The sequence below is a fragment of the Sardina pilchardus genome, chromosome 1, assembly GCF_963854185.1.
Source record: "Sardina pilchardus chromosome 1, fSarPil1.1, whole genome shotgun sequence".
NCBI lineage: Eukaryota > Metazoa > Chordata > Actinopteri > Clupeiformes > Clupeidae > Sardina > Sardina pilchardus.
In genome coordinates, this window is record NC_084994.1 from 34,540,313 (window position 1) to 34,550,312 (window position 10,000).

The 10,000-nt window shown below is 42.8% G+C and overlaps 1 protein-coding gene across 1 annotated transcript in view; it reads right to left on the reverse strand.

Moving 5' to 3' along the window:
• cfap58 (cilia and flagella associated protein 58) overlaps window positions 1–6,548 on the reverse strand; it is a 99,386-nt gene extending 92,838 nt beyond the window's left edge. Inside the window, exons 1-3 of the mRNA XM_062534128.1 lie at window positions 6,440–6,548; window positions 5,301–5,570; window positions 364–512 (exon numbers count right to left, since the gene is read on the reverse strand). Coding sequence (XP_062390112.1) covers window positions 364–512; window positions 5,301–5,570; window positions 6,440–6,445 — 425 coding nt within the window. The 5' untranslated portion in view covers window positions 6,446–6,548. The remainder of the gene's footprint in view (window positions 1–363; window positions 513–5,300; window positions 5,571–6,439) is intronic.
• Window positions 6,549–10,000: the final 3,452 nt, after the last annotated feature.

Consider the following 10,000-nt stretch of genomic DNA (forward strand, 5'->3'; position numbering starts at 1 on the left):
TGGTTTTGTTTCTTTTAACTTGCATAAAACACTGTCCTGCGGCTAATACGCAATGTGGCTAATATGCGGGAAATTACTGTAGTTTCCTTTTAATTTAAAGAGGAACTATGCAGGATTGGCGATTTCATCTCTGGTTTCGGTTTCGTTGTTCGTTTTCGCTCGTTTTACGCTAGCATTTTCTCTGCAGAGCTTCCCCGACAGCTTTAGCGTGTATATTTATACATGTATAGGCTATATTTAAATATATAAATTGCAAGCGTGGTTCTTCGTCTCAGACTTCCAGATGTAAACAAAGAGCGATCGTCTCCTGCAGAAAGTTGCATAGGGTCTCTTTAAGAAAATGCCGTTTTAAAGAGCGCTCACGTTTGCTCCTGTCCCACAGACAGGCCGGCCCCCTGCTCCACCAGCCTGGTGAGGTTGACGATCTCCTGCTTCAGCATCTGGATGGTCTCGTCCGCCCGCAGCTCCTTGTCGTGGGCCGTGTCCACCATCTTCCAGGCCTTCTCGATCTCCTGCGGGAACGGCACGACACAACGGCCGGTCAGATCGGAGACGCATCGGACGTTTGCGCGCGCACACACACACACATGCACACACACTCACTCACTCACGCACACACGTACGCACACACACACATTCACACACATTCACTTTCTCTCTCTCTGTTACTTACACATACACACTCTCTCTCTCTCTCTCTGTCTCTCTCTATCTCTATCTGTATCTCTATCTCTCATACACGCACGCACACACACGCACACACACACACACACACACACACACACACACACACACACACACACACACACACACACACACACACACACACACACACACACACACACACACACACACACACACACACACACACACACACACACACACACACACACACATACACACAGATACACACACATCAACTAATCCCCCTTCCCCTGCAGGTGAATTGGGATGAAAAGCAATATGAGATTCTTAACAGTAATTTCAGATACACAGGAGGGATGTTAATCCGTAGTGTTATACTTCCCACAGTGGACAATCAAACCCCAGACCTTACCAATGCATAACATATTCAAGCTCAACAATACACGGTTTGAGCTGTAGGCAAAGATGGCAGCCTGAATGCCCAGACAAAGAACCAAAGCTGCAGCAACAACCAACACAGACCAGCCTTCATGGGCACTTCATTGGGGTTTTCAAGCAGGGACCTTATTTCTTTGGTGTTTGGCTGACTTAGGCCCACAGCACTTCCAGGAGATGCTAAAGTGGTGTCTGACATCCACTCCAACAACCCATTTCGATGGGCAAATAATTACCCCCATTGCCAGGGCAAAAAGCAATCATGAAATGGTAGAACCAGCCATGATACCTACTGTACCTCCAAATGCTGCCAGGGTGTGGTGTAACGGCTTGTGTTCAAGCACAAGTGAATATCCTCAACATATGTCCTGACTAATGCCAAAATCTTCTCGGGGACCCGGAAGGAGCTGAATGCCTTCTGCAACATGTACTGTAAGGCCCAGATCCAAAGGTATTTACAAGACCACCCAGATGTCTCCTGCCTTCTGTCCTCGCCTTCTGAATCTGATGCCAAGTCATGCAGCTAGCCTACGGTATGATCCGTTCTGGGATCCCTGCTTTCTGCACCGAAAACACCTATCAAACTATTCTGACTTCAAATAGGAGACCGCTCTTCTTGACATCAAGCTAAGAAAACATTGAGGAGACTTATACTGTAGGTTGAAACGGGCCTGTGGTTGTGCTATAGTTTGGCTCCGTCTTCCCACGTTCTTCCGCTCAGTTTTCATTTGTCCTCACTACGTAGTCTGGGTCTGCGGTATATGGGTTTTCTCAAGACAAGAATGTGCAGGTCCAATCAGCAAACAGAGTTATGGCAGATCTGAGTGGCTCTGGGTAGATCCAATAGTTTTAAATATCAACAGAGTATCTGCATTTAAGGAAGTTCACGCATGGCATTGAAAAGTGGCCAGATAGGCCCAGGCTAGTTGTGCCATTCTTCTCCTCAGAAATAAAAATCGGAGGAATTGTCTGTGGGTAACACCACATCTACACCCTTCAGATCATCATCTACGACGTGAACCATGTTACAGATACTCCTCTAGGTCACCTCTTTCAACTCTCAAAAGTCCACGGTTAAAAAAAAAACCTCCCAACATTAAAGGGATCGTAGAAGAGACAGCCCTAGCTTGCTCTTTCTTCTTCCCTTTTTTCATCTGAGGAGTTTTGCCCTCCTTTTGCGTAGCGAGTCTACTCTTCACCTCTGCTTGCATTATGCAAACACCTCCTCTCTGTTCTTCGCTTGCCCTTTTCCACCGCTTCTTCAGGAGCCTCCTCTCTCTTGACTAGGGATCACTTTGCCTCTCCTTCCTAACTCTTTTTTAAATCATCATTTTATGGAACTCCAGCCAGTCTTGACCTCAGAGGCCCCAGGAGGCCATTTCATCTTTGGCTTCTTCCCAATAGACTTGGTTGCCTTAAAATTCAGCAGGTTAGCCTACAGTTGATGACAATGGTTAATTTAAAGGACCTTAGCTCTCCGTGGAAAAAATAGCCTGTGTGTTCACCTTAGTCCATTCCTACATTGAAAAATACTCCACAATTATGCAACAACAACAACAACAACAACAACAACAACAACAACACATTGCATTATTTACACTTTATAAGCACTTCAAAGTTAAGGGGGAGCCTCACTAACCACCACCTGTGTGTAGCACCGACCTGAGTGATGCACGACAGCCATTATGCATGGAGAGTGAGGGAATGAATGAGCCAATTATACTGGGGGGATGATTAGGAGGACAGCATTAACGCATACACTTCCCATTTGCATTTTAGTTTATTATCTAGTAGGCTGACTTTATTATCATTATTCATTGTAGACATTGTCCTGACTCTAGGACATCCTACTTCATATCCTCTTATGTTGAAAACATCTTCCCTAACTTGACATGCATGTTATGCATGACAAAACTAGCTTTCTTCTTCACCAGTCTTGTTCAGTTCAGGTGACATTCTTCTTTCAAATGGTTCCAAAAGATATGAACACAACTGCTGTTTAAAATATAGACATATAAAGATATTTGAGATTTCCATCAGATTTGTCAGGATGACGGTTTGATTTGGCCTTCACTTCAGCACTCTTTCAAGTTCACATCATTCAATTTCTGTTTTCGTCTCAATCACTGTTTTCATCCTGAAACATGTCAACGTCTCTGTATCACAACAACATGATAATAAGTAACCTAGTAGTTTTAGGAACTCAAGACGGCAAACAAGTGACATACGAGGCTGACAGCCTGATTTAACCTCTGCAGCTTGGCCTATATATTTATCTTTTATGACAGGATTTTTCGGCAAGCTTCTTTTAAGGACTCGGTGTTGTTGTGACTACACAATAACTGCACTTGTGCCATTCGCCATGTATTTATGAAATTCGGGTTGCTCTTTGACCAGCAGCAGACGAAACAGCCCACCCATTCACCATTGACAGCAAGAAAGGTGGTAGTCTTGAGACTGCAATTGTCCTGCTTGCTATCGACTTTCAGGTGTCTTAATCTGTTTTTTGAGATGTACAGTACAGGCCAAATGTTTGGACACACCTTCTCAATCAATGAGTTTCCTTTATTTTCATGACTATTGACATTGTAGACTCACACTGAAGACATCAAACTATGAATTAACACATGTGGAAAACAAAAAAGTGTAAAACAACTGAAAATATGCCTTATATTCTAGTTTCTTCAAAGTAGCCACCTTTGCTCTGATTACTGCTTTGCACACACTCTGCATACTCTGGATGAGCTTCAAGAGGTAGTCACCTGAAATGGTTTTCACTTCACATGTGTGCCCTGTCAGGTTTAATAAGTGTGATTTATTGCCTTATAAATGGGGTTGGGAATCAGTTGTGTTGTGCAGAAGTCAGGGGTGATACACAGCTGATAGTCCTACTGAATAGACTGTTAGAATTTGTATTATGGCAAGAAAAAAAGCAGCTAAGTAAAGAAAAACGAGTGGCCGTCATTACTTTAAGAAATGAAAGCTAGTCAGTCCAAAAAATTGGGAAAACTTTGAAAGTGTCCCCAAGTGCAGTCGCAAAAACCATCAAGCGCTACAAAGAAACTGGCCGTCCTAGGAAAGGAAGACCAAGAGTCACCTCTGCTGCGGAGGATAAATTCATCCGAGTCACCAGCCTCAGAAATCGCGCGTTAACAGCAGCTCAGATTAGAGACCAGGTCAATGCCACACAGTTCTAGCAGCAGACACATTTCTAGAACAACTGTTAAGACAAGACTGCCTGAATCAGGCCTTCATGGTAGAATAGCTGCAAGGAAACCACTGCTAAGGACAGGCAACAAGCAGAAGAGACTTGTTTGGGCTAAAGAACGCAAGGAATGGACATTAGACCAGTGGAAATCTGTGCTTTGGTCTGATGAGTCAAAATCGGAGACCTTTGGTGTGGACTGCAGAGTGAAGGCAAAAGGGCCAACAAGAGCTAAGCATCTCTGGGAACTCCTTCAAGACTGTTGGAAGACCATTTCAGGTGACTCTTGAAGCTCATCAAAAGAATGCCAAGAGTGTGCGAAGCAGTATTAAAAGCAAAAGGTGGCTACTTTGAAGAACCTAAAATATAAGACATATTTTCAGTTGTTTCACACTTTTTTGTTAAGTATATAATTCCACATGTGTTAATTCATAATTCTAATGCCTTCGGTATGAATCTACAATTTTCATAGTCATATAGTATGAAAATAAAGAAGGGGTGTCCGAATGAGAAGGTGTGTCCAAACTTTTGGCCTGTACTGTAGGCCTAGGCCACTCCAGGCTCACTGATATCTGTTGGAGTCAACTTTTTTTTCTGGCTATAACTGTGTAAATAACAAACTAATTATCACACTGACTCTACTCTAATTCAAGCATGTTTGAAAATGTAGTATGTGTGATGGATTTTTTTACCACTACAATTGTATTATTTATTGGTGGAGTAACGTGTTGTTCTGTCTGTATTCAGTATTGACACATAGGCCTACTGTACTACACTAATGTAACCTACATTAAATACTGTACATTAATCTAGTTGTCCTGCTCCAAACAGAAAGGAGAGATCCTGGTGAGAGAAAATAACCTCACATAAAGGAGAGATATTTCCCCAGAGTCGACTAAAGCGAATGAATCTCTTTATAATATGAAAATGTGACAATCTGCCCATCTCAGATCTCCAATTACCTTTTTCACACTTGTTTAAGGAGGACGGGCAGACGTTATACACAGGCCCTTACCTTCTTGAGAGAGGTGATGGTCGTCTGGTCCTCCTGAGAGAGCTTCAGTGCCGTGGCCACCTTGGCGGCGTTGGCCACGATCTCGCCGTTGAGCTCCCGGCATTTGGTCATCAGCCGCTTCTCGCTCTCGTGCGACTTCTTCAGGGCGTTGGTCAGCTTCTCGTACTCCACGCGGAACTTCTCCAGGCTCTTGTCGCCCAGCAGCTCGCTCAGCACCTCCTGGAACTCCTTCTCCAGCGCCTCGAAGGAGTTCTCCTCCCCCTCGGACTTCTGAGAATGTGGCGAGAGAGAGACACACCAGTGTTATTGGATTGGTTCAAGTAGTTTAGTTTGTAAAGTTAAGAGCCAGCACAACTTTAAAGAATAAATTAAAAACAGTAATTACAAAGGTTTAGCTTGTCATGTACTCTTAAAAGGAATTATAAGTGTGTGTGTGTGTGTGTGTGTGTGTGTGTGTGTGTGTGTGTGTGTGTGTGTGTGTGTGTGTGTGTGTGTGTGTGTGTGTGTGTGTGTGTGTGATGAACTCACTGGGAGATGAGACCTTCATTTTTGAGTCAGATAAATTATGTAGGCAGTTACAAAGGCAAATTCATATTTCTATATAATAATACAGTGGTGATGTAGTAGGCTGTAGGCACAGACTATCAACTACACCCGTTTTCCCATAAAAACACTGATTTGATCCTGATCAGTCAGACCAAACTCTTTGCTGACTCTAGACTGTGACTAGACAGATTAACGCCAGCTCTCAAAGGATGCTGGATGATTTGAGTTAACTATTAGAAAGCAACATTAGACTACCGAAACCGTTTACCATTGTAGACCTAACCTACAGTAGGCTACTCTTCTGTTTGTAAATGTGTGGCATCCTTGTTTGAGTGTGTAACGCAGTAGCCTAGCCTGTGCAGGTAGACAACGAAAAAGCAATGCGGAATAACGTAACAGCTGTATAAGTTATACTGGCACCATGATGAACGGTTTCTTGGAATGGAAGTTAGTGATGGTTTATATCCTTCCAAAGGCCCTAAAGTTAACTGTAACGTTAGCAACCAGAGGCTAACGTTAAGACAGCAATGTCAACACTGCTAAGTTAATTAAGCGTATGTCTAAAAAGTTGATAGAGGACAGAAAATGCACACCTCCATCGTGTCCGCTGACTTCAGTGGTAGTAAAATCCAAGTGAAAGAAAAGTACAACAACTTATACTGCCATCACCACACAGTTCACCTGCTCCTAAAACGCTTTAAATAGCCTAGTTCTGGATTTAGTTCCACTAGAACGAACTCTCTCATTTCCTGCTGAAGTTACTGTTGTTTCTTTCCAAGGCAACGCGTCGCCGTCGCCTTGACAACTGTGGGTCGTATGGCGATTGGACGCACGAGAGAATGAAAAGTATCAAATTCAGGAGAACATTGCCGTAAAATGTTGCAATGGATTGCAACAAAATGTAGGCCTAAGCATTTGGTTGGTATGATAAACAGAAGCACACACTGGGTTTATTTCATCGACGATTTCCCTGCCCAGACATGTTGGAACAACAAGCGTGGGTCCATCCTCCTTATCCCGCTGGTTTGTTGTTTTTCCTACTACACTAGATGGCAGCTTTACACAAATCATGCGCTCCCGGAGTGCGCGTCTGCACTGAGTTTGATGGAGTGCAGGTGAAGAAATAGGCAACGCCGAAAGGGCTATGTTCAGTTCATTCAGTGGGCTACAAACAATGTACCAATTAGCCTATTGGGTATAGGCTAAATTACAGCAAGTCTTCTTCTATGTGTAGGCTAGCCTATAGCCTACAGTTTTAAAGTTATATGGGCATATTTTATGTTTTATTTTGTATGCTAAAAAAATTATACCAATAAATAGTAGCCTAGAATAAAGTATACCTGTAGAATAAATAATATTCTATAAATAGTTTGCGTTAGGTGTGCTCAATTCTCGTCTCCTCTGGATAATCATATAATCTCATAGTCTGACTACTGGCTTGTGGGAGACTATTTGCAGTGGCCAACAATAATCCAATCCAATGTGGGCTATCGTGGAGATGCGGCGTCGATTAACTCCACGGCGACATCTGCGAGATGCGATAGCCTCGCTCCCTGGGGAGTTTGCCTAGGCGGACAAAATGAGGAAAAAACATCAGCAACATCTGCAAGCTGAATACTGGCCCGAAACTACAGTATAATGTAACAGTCCGAGAAATGTTTCGTCTTGGATTTCAATCGGTGTGTTTTTTTTTTTTCCTTTTCGTTTTTGAAAATGGGACAAATGGCAACTTAAGACTACTTTTTAAAGTGAGGCATCAACTTTCTGGTGCGTCGCCTCTAATGTTCATGACATTGGCGTTTTTTCTCGACAAGACTGTGAAAACTTCCTTCGGAGGCGATCCGAAGCATGGGGAGACGTGTCCCTCCGCTGTGCTCGGGAGCGTGGTGATTTGGGTATAGCTGAACCGTTGAAGCGCGGAAAGAACATCTGGCTACGACAGCGGCAGGCACAGCATCAGTCATGGGCAACAGCGTTTCAAGCATCTCTGCCTTTCACAGAGGACAGCAGCACCGATTTCAAAGGCTCCCAAGCACTCAAAAAGGTCTGTTTCTGAAAAGTCACCTCATACTTTTTTTTGTTCAGTCATGAATTAGCTGTTAAAGTAGGCCTAAGTTATAGTGGATATAGGCTACTGTGATAAAGCTGACTTTCTATGGTATTTTATCGTCTATGGTATCAGCCCAAAGGCTCAGATTTCAGATTGTGCCAAAGGACAGCGATGTAAATATTGCATTAAACGAACATTAGGCCCCTACACTGGAGAACTCAGCATACACCAGCACAGCACATTGGCCAAAATGTTAAGTTGTAATGTTTTATAAAGCTCTGAAAAACAACCTTCAACTCCACTCTGATATGATGGATAATAATCGAAGAGAATGACTTTTGGCCATCTCGAACAGCTCCATCTAACAAAGACCAACACAAACAGCCTAAGGGTACAGACTGAGCCTTTTCTTTCTGTTTTTTTTTTTTTTCTTTGTTTGGAGTTTCATGGTGCTTGTTTGAGCAGTGTGCATTGTGCAAGCACCTTAATACTGGAATATCCATCCCTACACTTGCACAGCACACAGCATAGATCATCAGGTGTGTGTGTGTGTGGGGGGGGGGGGGTGCACCACAGGCATAATATGTCTGTGCAACCATGTCAGATCAGTGGTAGCATCCCTTGTTTAACTTTGACAAGTATCAAATGTTACCTCAGGGCATTACAGCCATAGACAAAGGCTTTGCTTCATACTTCAAGGGGCTTGCATGTCCTGACAGATGCATGGTCTTACCAAGGCTATATATTAAAAGGCACATTATCATCTCTGACAGTAATGTGTGCTACCTTGTAATAAAGACTGACAGAAAATTAGATCCATTCAATGGAGACAGACTCCAATCCCAAAGCATTTCTGGTCAGCTCACTCTAGAGCATAACATTTTGATATACCTAAGTGCCCATGCACTTTAGTCATCAGTCATCTATTCTATTGATAGGATGAAAGCGTGCATGCAGAGCTGTCATTGGCTGTCTTTACTGGAGTCACATTGAGCACTTTATTTCGTAGGCTTGGAGCTAAAAACAAATTATTCAGGCGCTTCGAAATGTGAGCGGCCTTCGTCAGATGCATTATGGGTAACGTGTTTGTGAATGTGCGCGCAAATCAAAAGAAAAGATGTCAGCTTCATATGTCTTCTCCTAACATCTCTAACAACCTCACACACCCCCTATCTCCCAACAAATGATTGAGACACTTCGAAATGTGAGTGGTCTTTGTCAGATGCATTATGGGTAACGTGTTTGTGAATGTGTGTGAATCAAAAGAAATGATGTCAGCTTCATGTCTCTTCTCCCAACATCTCTAACAACCTCACGCACCTCACACACCCAGCATCTCTAACAACCCCACGCACCTCACACCCAGCATCTCTAACAACCTCACACTCACAGCATCTCTAACAGCCCCACGCACCTCACAACCTCACACTCACAGCATCTCTAACAGCCCCACACACCTCACAACCTCACAGCTCCCTCTATCTCCCACCTGGTGTATTGCACTCTTCTTCTATTACCTTGACTAGTAGGCTTATAACGTCTTCCCTCTCATCTTCTGATGAAAGTGTTGATTGATGTATAATGTAGTATAGTTTCCTCTGCATACTTGTACCTTGAATGTTATTCTTCTATTTATAAGTCGCTTTGGTCAAACGTATATCCTTTTATTACTTGACTAGAAATTATAACGTCTAACCTGTCATCCTCTAGCTAAAGTACTGATTGATGTACTATTGATTCCTACTTAAGGTTTTTCTCTGCGTTGTACCTTCAATGTTATTCTTCTTTTTATAAGTCACTTTGGTTAAACGTGTCTGCTAAATTAATATATGTAAATGTAAAAGATAGCTTAGAGTCGACAATCAAGTAATCTATTTTACATAACTACCATTAGAAAGTCATTTACTTTTATTTTTACATTTTTGGTCATGTTATTTTATAAAGCACAAGCACATTTTACTCTCGATGGCTTTTGTAGGCCTAGTTTATATGTAGGAAACGATGTGTCTTTTGCCCCCACTCATACAGCCGTAATTGTGAATGCTAATTTGTGAGAAGCATGGTGATGTTCAGAATGGCCGTCTCTAGCTGTGAGGGTCCTGAT